The sequence below is a fragment of the Misgurnus anguillicaudatus genome, chromosome 10, assembly GCF_027580225.2.
Source record: "Misgurnus anguillicaudatus chromosome 10, ASM2758022v2, whole genome shotgun sequence".
Classification (NCBI taxonomy): domain Eukaryota; kingdom Metazoa; phylum Chordata; class Actinopteri; order Cypriniformes; family Cobitidae; genus Misgurnus; species Misgurnus anguillicaudatus.
Genome location: NC_073346.2, coordinates 26,153,254 through 26,170,837, shown reverse-complemented (window position 1 = coordinate 26,170,837; position 17,584 = coordinate 26,153,254). Strand labels below are relative to the sequence as shown.

Here is a 17,584-nt window from a genome sequence, read left to right as displayed (position 1 = left end):
GCAGCACCAGCAGCAACGTTTATGTGACTCCGCACAATAAATACACAAGCACTGTTCTGTTGTGTCTGGGTTTGTATAATTCATTAATAATTAATTAGTCCAGAATGAGCACCTGATTAAAAATCTCAACAGTGAAGTGAAGAACCGGTCATGTTTTGCCTATAAAACAAAGTAACAGACGAAAAGATGCTTTATTCATTTTGAGAAGTGACAGGTACAAGAAAATACACAGTTTTTTAAACATTTAGAATGATTGGCACCATTTTTGACATTAATGTCTGGTTTAAGTTTCCATTTCACTAATACTCTTGTTTACTCAGTGTATGAGACCTTCTAAGCTGAAAGTTTTGTTTAACATCTCTTTTGCAGTTTGACTACGTTTTTAAATGAGATAGGAAATATCAGCTTTGGATATCGCTCTGCAGACCCATGTTTTCTGATATAAGTACTGCTTTCATTTATTACTTCAAAGCAGCCTTGAGCTAATAAATGTTTTATTATGATTGTCATGCTGTGTAATGTAATACATTTCATTGAGACGAAATAATAAAGGTTGTGTATAGTTTCTAAATCTATTTGTGCATGAATGACCTGGGTGGGTGTGGTTATTCCTGTCCTGATTCCTGAAAATCATTTGTGTGTGTCGAATGCGGGCATCCGCGCGTACCCGCGTAGAGTATACTGAAGCTGTGCGGAGGCGTGCGTGCGCGCGCAAGACGGACGCAGACGCGAAAATAAAGTACCCCGGCTTTCCGGCAAACTTGTCTAGGGAAACCTGTTGAAGTGTCATCGATGCAAACGGGTATAGAATACGTGATTATTGGGTACGTTTTGTTTCTTGCATTGTTTTATATATTGTACATTTAATACATTTTAGTAGGCTACGAAATGAATTGCCAAAACATGATTGATAGACATTTATTTTAGCATCTGCATGCTTTTTGTTGCAGCAAAGGTTTTTCTATGGAAAAAGGTTTTACTGAAGTTATTTTAAGAATAACTTGTTTTTTTTTTTTTGTTACAAAATGGTTCTTCTGTGTCATTGTTGTGAAGAACCTTTTCAGAACCTTTATTTTCACTTTACAGATAGGGTAACCATTTAGGACTAAATTTCTTACAGTACACAATACAAAGCAAGAGAAAGATCAGGAACAGTTTTCTATTGTAATCAAAAGAAACATGTAGAGAATTTACATACAATACAGAAGTTCATAACAATCTTATAACAGCAACAGATCAGTCATGTATTAACTACATCACTGCCATCATTCACTCGCATGAGAAAGGTTTTCTTAAAAACGAGAAAATGGCATTTGTTTTGTGTTGTGTGTGTTCTATTGGCTGACACATGTTATTGAAACAGATATGTTAGTGTGAACTATCAAGTTCTTGCAAAGTATTGTCCATCAAGACACAGCAACATGATCCAAATAATGGATGAAGTTAGACATGGTAGTGTCAATGCATTGGGCAGTGCCAGCTTGACAATAAAACACTAAACACAGGACGTCGGATAGACGTGCAGATCATGTCTATATTCGGTCCGTCGGTCCATGACCAGTTCTGGACATCTATTTGACGTCCAAACTAGGTCCACTATTTGGACGTCATTTGGACGTCATATGTATGGCAACATTTGACGTTTGAACTGGGTAATTTTTTGGACGTCATTTGGAAGTCATATTTACTGGCAACATATTAACGTTTGAACTGGGTGATTCTTTGGACATCATTTGGACGTCTATGACAGGCCAATGTCTATATTACATGATTAGGCCTATAAAAATGTGTTTATTTAAAAATATCAGCATTATTGTACCAACATGATTAATACTTACGAATAGTACGGTCTATATTATTTATACAGTACAGTTTTTTCTGCTTTCTTGAATTATATGCAAATTCATCTAAATGTTCAATTAAAAATCTGTAATTAAATGTGTAGTTTGTTATATTAAAAGTATATGATCATACTAACAATTTAACATGAAAATATTGTCACATATTGACAATATGAGTGGTTAGTGAGACTTGCTTGTAATGCAGAGATCGGTAGTTCGAATCCCGCGGCCAGCACGAAATGACTAAAGTGTTTCGGTGTTGTAATGGATGGGTGAACTACAGAGACAATCATATCTTTTCGCTTTTTTCATGTCTATTTTCCTTACACGGAGGTCCTACGGATGTCAACCTTTAGATGTGCAGAAGACGTCGAAAAAAAGACGTCGCCTGGCGTTACAAAACAACCCCTTTTTTGGACCGGATTCGGACGTCCAAAAATTACATGAAAAAGACGTCATTCCAACGTCACTTTGCGCAGTGGGATAATAGCAGGAATCACAAAATATTCTCAGCATATTCGTATGCCCAAAAATTCTATTAAATCAAAGGACGTTATCAGATTTTAATAATAAAACATCACTTTACGTACACATATCCTGAACATTAATCTTGTGTGACTGATGCGCTGCGCCGCTGTACACTGGGTGAATTTAGATCATGATTTTGAATGTAAGTCAATGACGACCTCTGCCGGTTGAGCATTCCAAGATGGCGGCTCGAACTCTGCGCTGGCTTTACCTCACACTGTTACGTTATGCGCTCTATGCGCAATCCGGTCATTTATATAGATCAGTGGACAGAACACACATATTGGTTAATAAATAAACCTATGCTGGGTTGTTTCAATTCAATGCAAAGCATTTATTTATAACCCAACATGCGTTCTGTCCAATATTTACTGAGCATTAGGTTAAAAAGAACCCAGCAGAATTTAAAGTGTAAGTTGCTACAACTTATAAAATATAGTTGAAAAAGTCAACTTAATTTTATAAGTTATAACAACTTATCTCTAGTCAAGGTAAATAATAGTAAGTTGAAATGACTTGTAAATCTGAGTTGGTTCAATAAAAAACATTTAAAGGTGCAATGTGTAATTTTTAAAAGGATCTCTTGACAGAAATGCAAAATAATATACAAAACTATATTTTAAGGGGTGTATAAAGACATTTTTATAATGAACTCTTATGTTTTTATTACCTTAGAATGAAACATTTTTATCTACATACACTGAGGGTCCCCTTACGTGGAAGTCGCCATTGTGTTCAGCCATGTTTCTACAGAAGCCCTTAACGGACAAACTTTTTTACTAAGTTGTCTCCGATGATGAAATTTTTCCGGTGGTGGCTATTGTAGCTTCTTCTATGCGTTTCAAAAGCGAAGGGTGAGCAGTGGACTGAGCTGTTGGTTGCAAGTCGCAACCTCACCACTAGATGCCACTAAAATGTACACATTAAAAGCAATACTATAAAAGTTTAAAATCCCCAAACCTATTGTCAGCTATTAAAGTAACAGTGAACCAAAGGATAAAACTTGGGAGAAACCAGGTTCAACTATGAGGGCTGTAGCTCTTCTGGCACATTAATGTAACACTGCTGTAATTAAAAACCAAAAGTCATTCTTGTAGAAGCTAATAATAGGCTGCCAAGTGTAATAACTTCAGTTGGAATTCCTCAAGGATGCTACATCCTTTACACTTACAAGTGTCAGATAGTCAATTTCAAAATCAGTATATTTTGAAATACAGATATGTACCTTGAGGTACCAGTAGGCCTATGTGCCTCTAAATACCAAAGTGCAGTGGCGGCTCATGACTGCTCAACCGCGGGGCGCTAATTCAAAATAAGTGTTCGGAGTGTCGTGTGTGGTTCCTTTTTTCAAAAATATGTGTTCTGCGCCTCGAGAGATCCTGTGTGTGCATCACATGTTTTTTTTTTTTTTTTCAAAAAAGTGCCTGCTGCACACAAAACCGTTTATGATATAAGAGACGTTCACGTTTTCAAAATACACGCAAGACACTCCCTTAACAGTAAACTTTGATTATGCATGAGATTATGCCAAACGCGAGCATCTCTTTTATCATAAACCCTTTAGACGCATCTGCAGCAGGCACTTATTTTGACAAGACGCGTGATGCACACAAGATCTCTCGAGGCGCAGAACACATATTTTAAAAAAAGGAATCACACACATGACGGGATACATACATTTTGTGACAAACTTCACATCGAGCGCCCTCGAAATAAGAAGTCATCGGTCACCACTTTTGTACCTTCTTGTACTTTTTTTGAAAGTAATCGAGTACTATAAGTGAACTGACTGAATGTCATGACTGGATAACAGGATATGTGAAGTGAGGACGCAAGTGCAGAGTTTGACTGAATAAATAACATTTCATAAATAAACGGGAAACAAAACACAGGAATCAAAATAACAGCAGGTAGGTAAAACACAGGAACCGATAACAAAGACAATGATCCGGCGATGTGACACAAACGCGGGTATAAATACACAAAGACTAATGACACACAGGTGGAATGAATGAGGTGATAATTAACAAAATGTCCAGGTGATGACAATATGGAACAGACACAAAACATGACACAGATCACCATGACACTGAAAGATTTATTCTTTAAATGCTATATGGTTTAAAAAAAAATTAAATTATCTTCTAGCATTTTTTTTCACACTAGCCATATGACACTTAAGAGTGTGACCAGTTTAGAATTGGTGGTCGATTTAATAAAATTTATTAGCAATGCAGTGCTCAAAATACCCTAAGTTTTAAATTTGTGATGATTTTTGGTTAATGCAAGCAATAACTGGCACATCTTACTACATGCATTTTACATTTTATTATTTAATAATTTTTTGACAAGTTCCTTAGACTATCTAATCATATAGTGCCAATGACAGAATGTGTTTTTAAGACTCTTTAAGATAAGAAAACACAGTTTCAAAGTAGCCATTCAATAAATTTTATTAGCAGGGAAGAGCTTAAAGTTAAGTGCAGTATAGATTACAGCGTTCATTTCATTCCAACATCCATGGTACAATAATATAATGTAAATATGTGATTATTACAGAAATTAAAAATATGACCATTATGCTTCATGTTGTTTAGGATGTGGTAACTTATTAGAACTTATAGATTGCCTGAAACAGATGCACATTGTGGTGTACTGTAGCAAAAGCAGCAAAACTAATAACCAATTAAAAGTGCAAAACTATTACATTTGCAAATGCCATATGTTGTACTTTTCTTCTCTTTAATGGTTAAATGTATATATTAAATACTTAATGTTGACTCTCTCCAAAAAATGTATCGCTTTTAGCATTAAATGTGCCATTAATGAAGCTCTGTTATAGAGATGTTGGAGATGGACCAAGGTCCATCATATCCACTCGGCTGTGTTCGTTGGTTCTGGTCTAATCATTGCCGCATCTCTTGCATCCAAAACATACCAAAATCAGAGAGCTCAGTAACAGCATGCCCATTCCCGCTGTCTAAAGCAAAAAAAATAATAATTTTAGTGTTTAAAGCAAATTACAATAAAGCAGGCACTTGGGAGTTTCATTGTATCAAACAATAATAAAATTAGGCATTCACTAGCACTGAGCATTCATAAATGTAACACCCTCATAGCGACAAGTTACATTATCAGTCCAACTCACTCTAAAAAAATGTGGGTTTAAAAAGGACAAAAACCCAACCCGCTGCGTAATTTAAGCAACATGATTTTGCAAAATTTGATCAATTTATTGGTCTCCATGGTGCAAAATTCAGTCTTTTTACATGCCTTGAGCACGAATGTCTTTTTCGTGACACTCGCACAAATTTCTATAAATAGTTTCTCGTGTCCATAGCACGACTTTCTTTTTTGTTTCATTTTATGTATAGTTTTCTCCATTTCCCCCTATTTTTAAATCATTGTCGCTTGGGGTTTCAACATGTTTTTATTCCGCTTTTAAAACTATTCTTGCCTGGAGTTCAGGTTAGGATGTCTAAAAATTAGTGCTGGGCAAATATTAATCTAGATTAATCTCATACAAAATAAAAGTAATTTTTTGCAAAATATATGAGTTTGTGATGTGTGTAAATAAACACACACATACACATACATATATATACATTTAAGAAATTTTTTATTTAAATATTGTTTTTTAATTCATATATAATTTAGAATATATAAAAATATAAATAAATATATATACACATGTAAATGTTTCTTAAATACATACATGAATGTGTGTGTATTTATATATACATGATGGTTGCACACAGCACAGACTCATGTTATGCAAAAAAATTACTTTTATTTTGTATGAGATTAATCTAGATTAATCGGTAACACTTTACAATAAGGTGCATTAGTTAACATTAGTTAATGTATTAACTAACATGAACAAACCATGAGCAATACATTTGTTACAGTATTTATTCATCTTTTTTAATGTTAGTTAATAGAAATAAAGCTTTATTTGCTTGTTCATGTTAGTTCACAGTGCATTAACTAACATTAACACAATTTTAATAAAAGTATTAGTAATTGTTGAAATTAACATTAACAAAGATGTATAAATGCTGTATAAGTGCAGTTCATTATTAGTTCATGTTTATTAATGTAGTTAACTAATATTAACTAATGAACCTTATTGTAAAGTGTTACCGATTAATCTATGCCCAGCTCTACTAAAAATGTAACAGAAAGTGATTCTAAACCCAAGCGACGATTGTAAGAAAAAAGGAAAAAACAATGAAAAAACAATACATAAAATGAAACGAAAAAGAAATTCGTGCAACGCACACAAAAAACTATTTATAGAAATTTGTGCGAGTGTCATGAAAAAGACATTCGTGTTCAAGGCACGTAAAAAAGCTGAATTTCGTGCCATGGACACCAATAAATTAATCAAATTTTGTGTGACTATAACACGACTTTCCGTGAGATCAGTCTCTGAATTTAACCTATTCTGGGTTGTTCCAACCAAAAATGCTGGTTTGCCCATTGTTGGATCACATATAAACATTTTCTGGGTTAATTTAACCCATTTGCTGGATTTCTTGACATTTTTTAGAGTGCATCATTACTTTATGCTACTGCATTATCTCAATGTTTTACTCACCTGAGATATATGTCGAAGAGTAAAAAATGGCAGGTTTCCTGCAGTCATACCAGACGGCACTGACGTTATACACCAGGTATGGTTAGTTTTTTCCTCCGCCAGTATTTCCCACGAAGTTCTTGCACAGGCAAAGTATTGTCCATCGAAGAACAGCAACATGATCCAAATAACGGCTGGAGTTACACAACTTACAATGGAGAACGAACGCTTCTTTTTGCATTGCGGGCTTTGAATGTAAAACATGAGTGAGGAGGAAAACATAGCAGGAATTAAAAAGTATCCTATGGCGAACACCAGATTCATGAGTGGATTACAAGGGCATATAAAATCCATCCCAAGAAGCTTTTCAAGCCCCAGCTGCAAAATGCCAATGATCAAACTTGTATAAACGCCCTTCTTTTTCATAAATTTCTTCAAGCCAGCTGAAAATTTTTTGCACATTGTTCGTGCCGATGAGACAGAGAGGTGTTCAGATTAAAACTCAAGGTTCTCGATGATTGACTTGTGATGCGTATCATATAGATTTTGACCTTTTATATGTTCATGTGTCTCTGAGAAATGCAAACGTTTGATCTTTATCTCAGATTTTTTTACTCTTCATGTTGCTTTTGGTTGTCTGATCTTTGACAGATGATAATCTCTATAAAAGTAAAAAATTAAGTTTAATTGGAAATTAAAATGAACTCCTGAGATATAATGAGAGTATATTACATCTAAAATTGAATTGCAAACATTTAATGTGCAATAGTGTTATAATCACTACTGCCCATCCTTGACTTAAACACGCCCTAATCTTAAGTACAATGGTAACTCAAAAACTGAGCAAAATACAAGAACTTTTCTCTAATGTCGTGTGAAATTAATGTATTTCTGTAAGCAAATTGACTGTTAGGATTCTCCAATGACCTTCTGAACAGTTACAACCAAAACCAGGTGCACTTTATTCTCAATTAGAAGTGGTCAGAAATACATTTATAAAGGGAAGGGTAATCATAGTTATTTAATGTTATAGACAGAAATGCAAAGCTTCCCTTTTCTGGAAAACAGCAAGTTGAAGGTCAAAGCAGAGGACAAAATAAATAACATTAAATACTAACACTGTATTCTTTGTCCAAGATCTAAGGGGCTTATTAATACAAATGTGTGATAACAAAAGAGATCAAACATTTTCAAGAATTTTGCAAAGCACTGATGGACAGGATGTGGTCAAGTTGTCGAAGAAACAAATGCACATTGTGGGGTACATAACCACAATGACCAGTCCTACTGACTAAAGTGTTTGTGTTACGGTTTGCAATGTTGGTCATTCTTTTTAAATATGTTACATCATGTTTGCATTATTAATGTAGATAAAATTTAGTGCAGAACAAGAATCTACTCATTAAATACTGACTCTAAATTAAAATGCTGGGCTGTTCCAACCCAAAGTTAATAGATGAACCCAATTGCTGGTTTAAATTGACTTAAATTAACCATATATGGTTAAAACAACCCAGCATCTGTTAAAGGCGGGGTGCATGATTTTTGACAAGCGCCTTGGAAAAGCAAGTCGGGCCGACTACCAAAACACACTTTAGCCAATCAGCAGTAAGGAGCGTGTCTACTAACCAACAGTAGCTGCGTTTACATGGACATTTGTAATCCGTTTAAATGATCAATCTGAATAAAAATGCTCCATGTAAACACCTCAATCGGACTAAAAAGTGCCAATCTGATTAAAAATCTAATCCGCTTGTTAGGGGTGGTTTATACCGTTTGTAATCCGCTCAAAAGCACATGTATACACTTGATCGGATGGATAACTGAAACTGGGACGCTCTGCGCATGTGCAATCTTTTCTTTTTTTAATGGCGGTTGGTAAACCCACTGAAAGGCGCATTTCCGACACCTACAGGACGGGAGTGTGGAGCATATTCACACGTGCAATGACGTAGAATCGCTGTAATGACATGTGACGCAAATAACTCGAGTTTGTTTTGTTTAAGGAAGTCACAAGAAGTGATTGTCTTGTTAATCTTGTTCCTATTATCCTTCAATTCCCCATAAAGTGATACAAGACAGCGTTGTCCGGTCAGTCCATGATTTATTCTCTGATCCACAAACGCGTGTGTTTGGACTCGCTCTCGCGAACGGTCTCTGCAGCACTGTGTGAAGTAAAATACGCTTTTTGGGCACACGTGAATGGGTGTTTTTGCTGCTGCTTTATAAACAGCTGAGACACAAAGCAAATCTTGAAATAGCGTGAAACTATATTTGTGCAATGTGCGCATGTCAAATGATCAAATCTGATGTAAATCTTGTGTCATATAAACACGCACATCAATCCGATCACATTATTAAGTGTTCATGTAAACGCTATGATAGGATTTATTAATCGGAAGGATTTTAATCCGATGGAGGCAAAATGTGTCCATGTAAACGTAGCTATTGTTGCCTGGGCTGCGTATGTGTGGAGCGGGCCTATCATAAGAAGGTCCAGATTCTATTGGGGTAGGGGCGTGTAAGTTTAGGTGATTTCAAATGTCAGCATTGGCTTTCAGAGATCATGCACCCTGCCTTAAAGGGACAGTAAGTAGATTTTAAGTGTTTTATTAATCAAAATCAATGTTTTTATTCATAAATATGTTCTCATTGGTGTCAAATGACCTCTGCCAGTGATCTGACTTTTCTTTGTAAGCTTTGAATTTCTCCTCTTTACTTACATTGAACGGGTAAGTCCAAGGAGGCATTCATATCATTCAGCCGTATTGATAAACTATAATAGCAGAGAGGGACAAAAAGCACTAACCTACCAACGCGTTTCCACAACGCATTTTCATTCAGAACACGTGAACCAGTAGCAATGGACAAGGAATCAGTGATTACATAATGGCTGATTATGTAATGCAACACGCATTTGGAAAGGCGAGGCGCTAGAGAGCACTGTTCGTTTAAATGCAAAATACAATTTCACCACTAGATGGGGGTAAATCCTACTTATTGCCCCTTTAAATATAATAGTTTTTACATGCAGAAGAACTGCTTTAACTAAACATTACTTTACATTCCAATGGCTTCTGCTTTATTTGTCATGGGTGCGCGGCTGTCCCAGCTTTGCTGTAGATCGGTATAGTAATTGTCAGATGTTTAAAGTGTCTTTGTACATATTGTAGATAAAGACCTCTCTGACACGGTTAGCTTGCAATGAACACTGTCAGGAAAACGAGATTTGCTCAGTGGCGGCTGGTGACTTTTTTCGAGGGCGCTCCATGCGAAGTTCGTGTGTGGTTCATAATTTCAAAATATGTGTTCTGCAGGTCACGTGGACTGCAGATGCATCTAAAGGGTTTATGATAAAAGAGACGCTCGCGTTTGCCAGATACTCGCATAATCTCATGCATAATCAGAGTTTACTGTTGAGGGAGTGTCTTGCGTGTATTTTGTGTATGTGAGCGTCTCTTTTATCATAAACGGTTTTGATGCGTGTGCAGCAGACACTTATTTTGACAAAACACTTGATGCACATGGTTCACATGACGCAACAAACACATATTTTGAAAACACGAGCAACACACATGACACTTGTTTTTTGAATTTGCTCCCCTCGGAAGAGCAGTCATTGGATTTGCATCCTTTTGGGTGTTTGTTTAAATTTAAATGGTCACACATTTATGCTTGTGATACTTTTTCGGTTGCTAATCATTTGGATAAATCATCTGTGAGCTACTGGAAGAAATATTCTTGCTTACACATTTGTCACACTGTTGGTGTGTTACTAAATCTGACATAGAATACATGTTGATCTTCACTAAATGAAATCATCACAGGAGCATTTTCAGGTAAAAGGGAGATATGACATAGCAAAGTAGAATTTGTACACCTATGTGACTCTAAGAAACTCTTAGATTCTGAGAAACTTCTGTTTGATGTGTCAACCATGATTTCCTGCAGGACTACACTGACCCTGGTTCTCCTGGCCATGTCGGTTATGCTGTCCAAATCCTCAACGGGTAAAGATATATTTTTACACATTACTTTTTGTTTATGTTTGGCTTGAATTCTTTGTGCTTTTTTTGCACAGCATGCAACGTTAAGATTTTCTTCTGTCTGTGTATTAAATCTCCTCAGGTGGAGGAAAGACCTTTAACTATGACCTCTCCAAAAAGTCAGATTTGACCAAGCTGTTCAACTCCAAAGTCTTTAAGGCAGAGAGAATGACCAGACCTCTCAGGGGGTTGTCCTTTCAGTTAAGCAAACTCAGCCACTCTGGAGTCAGGTGAAATTAAGACACGATCAACAGTTTATCATTTTAGTTATTGAAAAATATGCATCAAGTAAACTAGAGGCCCTTAAGTTCATAGTAGGATTTATGTTGGTCCTGGTTTAGAGTTACTCTTGAAGATGGCACTACTTGGCTGGTCCATAAAGGAGATGGTTATGGGATCTCATCCCAAACTGTTGTTGTGGATGCCCGTCACATGAGCAATAAATGGAAGGCAAGTATTTATGCAACCATAATATAAGTGCAACCTTAAGAACAATGTTTTTAATGCTAGTAGGCTATCACAGCATTTTTTACAGGGGTGGTTTCCCGGACAGAGATTAGCTTAAACCGGGACTAGGCCTTAGTTTACTTATAAAATATGACTTGTTTTAACAAACATGAATACTAAAAACTTTACTTGTGTGCATTTTGAGGCAAATCAAAGGGCACTGATGTATTTTAAGATATGTCAGTGCAAGTTGTTTTCAGTTTGGACAGCTCTTACATTTATTTTAGTCTAGGACTAGTCTAATCCCTGTCCGAGAAACTGCTCCATAGTTAGTTAGATCCAAATATTTTATTGAATGCTCTGTAAAGCAAATTCACTTAACTTTGACACAGGACTTTGATAAACAATTTTTTTACCGGACAGATTGTTGAGACAAAGAATTTCGGTGGCAGCAAGACTGTTTCTGATTTTCTGAAAGCTGGAGGAACAGATTACACACTTCTCTTCGATAATTGCCATGATGCATCTGGCCGGATGATGCAAGACTGAATTCAAATCTGTACACCATTTGCTTCATGTTGTAAAGAGAGAGTATCCCTCCAATACATAGTTGTAACATGATTTGCAATTATATTTCTCAGATATTTTTCCTTATTGATGTATTATATATTTTTCTAAATTTGTTATTTCGTATCTTTACAATATTTTGAAATAAACATAAATCATAAGTTTTGTAAGTAAAACTGCATGGTGACCAATGTGAAATAAGGTAGACGTCCACCCGTGTTAGGTAGAGGTTACAATGTGTATTTGCTGATAAATTGTAATTTACTTTGGATATATCTAGAGTTTAGAATTTGATAATGCATTCTTTGTGTTATATATACAGTATACTATGTAACATTTGTTGTTGTAGTTGTTGCAAAGTTAAAAAAATCTATAATCAAAGCCTATTTTTGCCTACATAGCTCCCTATAGGGTAAACTTGGCCCAGTTACTGTTTTTCATTTGTATTGTTGCAGAATATAAAGTCAAATGTTTTATTTAAAATCGTGTATATCACTTTAGTTAATTTAAAACAAAAGTGCAATCACTGTAAAAACTGTTACTTAGATCTAACTCAATAAAATTAAGGCAACATTTTCCAACTAATTTTGTAAGTTTATTGAACTAACTGATATTTTGAGTAAGGACAACTTAATAATATGTATTAATATGGATTTCAATTAATGCAAAAATATTGAGTAGCATTTTAAGAAAAAGCTAAAAAATTAAAGGCGGAGTCCACGATGTTTGAAAAACGCTTTGGAAAAGGAGACGGGCCGCCTACCAAAACACACTTATAGCCAATCAAATCAAATCAAATGCCGGGTTGTGTATGTGTGGGGCGGGTCTATCAACAGAAGGTCCAGATTCTATTGGGGTAGGGGCGTGTTTGTTTAGGTGATTTCAAATATCAACATTGGCTTTCAAACATCATGGACTCCGCCTTTGAGTACAACCAATGTCAAAAATATCAGCATATTATACACAGACTTAATTAAAATAGGTAATTTTTAAATGGAAAAAAATACTAGTTAATGTCTTCTGATTTATTAGTTAATTGTATTATTATATTATTTATGGTTTATTGTCGTTCTTTTATTCCATGAGATGAGGGCACGAAACGTTTATTCAATCAACGCACACTCAGTTTCGTTTGGGCAGCTTTAAAGCGCATACATAACATACTTACAAGCACCAGTCTTCTGAACAATGGTAACTACAAAACTGAAAATAAGAAACAGAAACTCTTCCATATCTTGAAGATAAAAGAACATTAAACACTAACAAGTCTTTCTTTTTAGTTAAAAACGCATAAGTTTACATTTAAATTATAATCTCCAAATGCAGTCCCGTGCAAAGCATGCTGGAACTACGAGTCCACTGCCTAGTTAGTTATGTTTAATAATAAAATCTTGTAGTTTCAACACAAAATTATTAAGTTAATTTCCTTCTTACAAATTTAAGTGGATTATACATGATAAAATGAAGTTGAATTTACTCAATGATGTGTTCATTTAGAATTACCCCAATTATTAAAATTATTCTGTGATTTTTACTCATATTTTGATTTTAAAAAATAAATTTTTAAAAATTGTATTTAGTTAGATCTACTAAGGCACAGAAACACTTTTTACAGTGTAAGTGTGTTGAAATATTAAGTGACATCTAATGGTCAAGAAGAGAACATTACAGGGATGGGGTCACCCAGACCCTGAAGGGATATTACATGTTTACATGTAGGCAAATTGCTCTAGAGTTCAAAGACATGGATAAAACCAAGAGGAGATTCAACTACAACTTAAGAAACACACATAAAAACATAGTCATCAAACATGAATTACTGGTTCAATATTTTTGCATTTCCTAATAACAGACACAGGGAGCATTTTCATTAAAACATTGTGTGCACTAAAATACTAATTAATATCGCTAAAACACTTCCTTAAAATATAACTGTATTGTTAACTGTATTGTTAAGCACTTCCCAGTCTGTGTAATTATGGATTATAAATGTGAAAACATTGCCTAAATGACAGCAGGTTGTTTGTAGCTCATTCTGATTATCCCATATCATTCTGTTTGATGTAGGTCCAAGCTGTGTAGAACAGGTATATAATCTACATTGTACATGATCTTATGACACATGATTGTGATTTGGCTATATAATGATCATGCAGTTCAGCATTTTACCAATTGATGTACTTTATTTTGCACCATTTCCAATTCTTTCACGCAATCTGAGACAATGCATGATTTATGATTCCTCCATTGTTTAAATTGTATTAGAAAAAAACATATAAATATTTGAGGAAATTACTTCTGATTCATAGTAATCTAATGTTTGACAGCAATCCAAAGCTTTCCTTAAAGGGAAATAGCAAGGAGAAGGTCAAAGAGCAGAGGACAAAATCAATAACATAGTTACTTACACTGTGTGATTCTTTGACTAAGATCTAAGGGGATCATTTAATACAAATGCATGATAACAAAAGAGAATTTTGCAAAACACTAAAAGGCAGGATGTGGTTACCGAAGCTGCCGGAGAAACAAATGCACATTGTGGGTTGCATTGCAAACAGAGATATCACAAAGAACCACGATGACCTATCCTACTGACTAAAGTGAAGTGTTTGTGTTACGGTTTGCTATGTTGGACATTCTTTTTAAATATGTTACATGTTTGCATTATTAATTTAAATACAACTGTGTGCCGAACAAGTATCCATAAAGATAAGCTGGTCATCATTAATGACAAATAAAGTAAATCTACCAACCTCTTAAAAATGCTGGGCTGTTCCAACCAAAAGTTGGGTAAAATGGACAAACCTAATCGCTGGTTTCTCTTTCTTCCTTTCTTTTTTCTTTACGCCATTCCAGCATTTATGGATATATTTATGGTGAGAACTGGTTAAGTTGATCCATAAAAGTTTTTCCATTCCCAGGTTGGGGAGGGCCAGTTTGGAATCTCCAGGTCACTTAACCGCATGCTTTTGGCCTGTGGGAGGAAACCAGAGTACACGGATTTCCCCACGCTGACACACAGGGCAAACATGCAAACTCCACAAGACCACCTGACCTGAGGCTCAAATCAGGGACCTTCTTGCTGTGAGGCAACAGTGCTACACACTGAGCCTCCCTCAGTTGCTAGTTTAAATGAACTCCATATTCATATTTATTCCAACTATGGGTTTAAACAACCCATGTTAGTCTTTTGTTATTCAGAAGGCCTATAGACAATTTCTTACATTGTGCACAAATGCTAACTGCTTTCACTAAATATTATATAATCATATACACTCACCTAAAGGATTATTAGGAACACGGATGGGCTACAACAGAAGACCACACCGGGTATCACTCATCTCCACTACAAATAGGATAAAGAGGCTAAAATTTGCACGAGCTCACCAAAACTGGACAGTTGAAGACTGGAAAAATGTTGCCTGGTCTGAAAAGTCTCGATTTCTGTTGAGACATTCAGAATTAGGCGTAAACAGAATGAGAACATGGATCCATCATGCCTTGTTACCACTGTGCAGGGTGATGGTGGTGGTGCAATGGTGTGGGGGATGTTTTCTTGGCACACTTTAGGCCCCTTAGTGCCAATTGGGCATTGTTTAAATGCCACGGCCCACTTGAGCATTGTTTCTGACCATGTCCATCCCTTTATGACCACCATGTACCCATCCTCTTATGGCTACTTCCAGCAGGATAATGCAGCATGTCACAAAGCTCGAATCATTTCACATTGGTTTCTTGAACATGACAATGAGTTCACTGTACTAAAATGGCCCCCACCGTCACCAGATCTCAACCCAATAGAGCATCTTTGGGATTTGGTGGAATGGGAGCTTCATGCCCTGGATGTGCATCCCACAAATCTCCATCAACTGCAAGATGCTATTCTATCGATATGGGCCAACATTTTTAAAGAATGCTTTCAGCACCTTGTTGAATCAATGCCACGTAGAATTAAGGCAGTTCTGAAGGCAAAAGGGGGTTAAACACAGTATCAGTATGGTGTTCCTAAAAATCCTTTAGTTGAGTGCCAGCACCCCTCCTGAAAAGTGATTTCCAGAGTTCATTTCTAATATTGTGCAATCCCGTTTTTTCCCAAAGCACCGCCTTGTTATGTCAAGTTTGTTATGATGAAATCATCACTAAAGCATTTTTGAGGTAAAGGGGAGGTGTATAGAGTCAGAGAGGTATAAACATTCTGCTCTGCTAAGAAACTCTCAGATTCAGAGACATTTTTGTTTGGTCTGTTAACCATGATCTCCTGCAGGACTGCATTGACCCTGGTTCTCCTGGCCATGTTGGTTATGGTGTCCAAATCCTCATGGGGTACAGGTATATTAACAAATGTTTATTGTATTTTGTTATGTAATAATCAATTCGTTTAACTTATTAACTATTCCAGGGTGCCTGTTGTACATCTGGCCTATAGGACACTACAGATGAAAACTAGCCTTTCGGCTAATTTTACAGCTGAGCTTTTATGTTAATATGCACTGTCCTTTCATAAATAAATAAATAAACGTTTTTCTTAATATTTTGCTTGAATTTTCCCAGACAACATCATCTGCAGCTTCTCTTTAAATTCAAAACAGTTTTTGTACAGGTATTCTTTAGTCTGTTTTAAAGTTGCGCGTTGAGATTTTCTTCAGTCTGTACCATAAATCTCCTCAGGTGGAGGAAATTCCTATAACTACGACCTCTCCAAAGGGTCGGATCTGAGGAAGCTGTACAACTCCAAAGTCTTTAAGGCAGAGAGAATGACCAGACCTCTTGAGGGGATGTCTTTCCAGTTTAGCAAATTCAGCCACTCTGGAGTCAGGTGAAATTAAGACACGATGAACAGTTCTATCATTTTAGTTATAGACTCTAAAGTTCACAGATTTATGTTGGTCCTGTTTTTTAGAGTTACTCTTGGAGATGGCACTACTTGGCTAGTCCATAAAGGAGATGGTTATGGGATCTCTTCTCAAACTGTTGTTGTGGATGCCCGTCACATGAGCAAAAAATGGAAGGCAAGTATTTCTGCAACCATAATATGAGTGCAACCTGTAGTTTAAGAACAATGTATAATATTAAAAAAAATTCTGTTAGTTGAAAGTTATAAATTAGAACATTATTCTTTTATCAAATATTGGATGCTTTCTCTAAAGCAATTTCACTTTATTTTGGTAACACAGGACTTTGATAACTTTGATAAACAATTTTTTTACCGGAAGATTGTCGAGACAAAGAATTTTGGTGGCAGCAAGACTGTTTCTGATTTTGTGAAAGCTGGAGGAACAGATTACACAATTATCTTCGATGATTGTCATGATGCATCTGGCCGGATGATGCAAGATTGAATTCACATCTACAGCTGTACACCATTTGCTGCATGTTATAAAGAGAGTATCCCTTCAATACATTAATTGTAACATGAATTGCACTTAAATTCCTCAAATAAATTTTCCTTATTGATGTAAATGTGTTATTCCATATCTTTACACATTTTGAAATACAACATAAATAATCAGTTTAAATCTGCATATGATGAGGGATGTGACGCCCCTGCATAGGTATTTACCAATGTCTATTTGGTG

General features: G+C 35.8%; 2 protein-coding genes across 4 annotated transcripts; both read left to right on the top strand.

The window, feature by feature from the left end:
* The first annotated feature begins 638 nt into the window (after positions 1-638).
* On the top strand, positions 639-12,585 carry LOC129449037 (uncharacterized). 2 transcript variants are annotated; one of them, XM_055211790.2, is made up of 5 exons: positions 639-824; positions 10,900-10,958; positions 11,077-11,224; positions 11,336-11,444; positions 11,865-12,584. In XM_055211790.2, exons 1-5 carry the CDS (start codon positions 793-795, stop codon positions 11,988-11,990), a joined length of 474 nt encoding a protein of 157 aa, XP_055067765.2. In that variant the 5' UTR covers positions 639-792; the 3' UTR covers positions 11,991-12,584. The 2 variants fall into 2 exon arrangements, with proteins under 2 accessions (XP_055067765.2, XP_055067767.2); XM_055211792.2 differs by lacking the exon at positions 639-824 and having other exon boundaries at positions 10,886-10,958; positions 11,865-12,585.
* Positions 12,586-16,176: 3,591 nt separating this feature from the next.
* Positions 16,177-17,468, top strand: LOC141367270 (uncharacterized). 2 transcript variants are annotated; one of them, XM_073872248.1, is made up of 4 exons: positions 16,177-16,331; positions 16,677-16,824; positions 16,909-17,017; positions 17,222-17,468. In XM_073872248.1, the coding sequence occupies exons 1-4, from the start codon at positions 16,259-16,261 to the stop codon at positions 17,345-17,347; spliced, it is 456 nt and encodes a 151-aa protein (XP_073728349.1). In that variant the 5' UTR covers positions 16,177-16,258; the 3' UTR covers positions 17,348-17,468. The 2 variants fall into 2 exon arrangements, with proteins under 2 accessions (XP_073728349.1, XP_073728348.1); XM_073872247.1 differs by having other exon boundaries at positions 16,178-16,337.
* The last annotated feature ends 116 nt before the right edge of the window (positions 17,469-17,584 follow it).

What these genes read in the sequence shown, in the direction of transcription:
- LOC129449037 (XM_055211790.2), top strand. Translation starts at nt 793, where the DNA reads ATGCAAACGGGTATAGAATACGTGATTATTGG. An exon ending in ATAGAATACGTGATTATTGG is followed by an intron (nt 825 to 10,899) that starts GTACGTTTTGTT and finishes GATTTCCTGCAG; the next exon opens with GACTACACTGACCCTGGTTC. An exon ending in ACATGAGCAATAAATGGAAG is followed by an intron (nt 11,445 to 11,864) that starts GCAAGTATTTAT and finishes TTTACCGGACAG; the next exon opens with ATTGTTGAGACAAAGAATTT.
- LOC141367270 (XM_073872247.1), top strand. Translation starts at nt 16,259, where the DNA reads ATGATCTCCTGCAGGACTGCATTGACCCTGGTTCTCCTGGCCATGTTG. An exon ending in CAAATCCTCATGGGGTACAG is followed by an intron (nt 16,338 to 16,676) that starts GTATATTAACAA and finishes AAATCTCCTCAG; the next exon opens with GTGGAGGAAATTCCTATAAC. An exon ending in TTCAGCCACTCTGGAGTCAG is followed by an intron (nt 16,825 to 16,908) that starts GTGAAATTAAGA and finishes CCTGTTTTTTAG; the next exon opens with AGTTACTCTTGGAGATGGCA.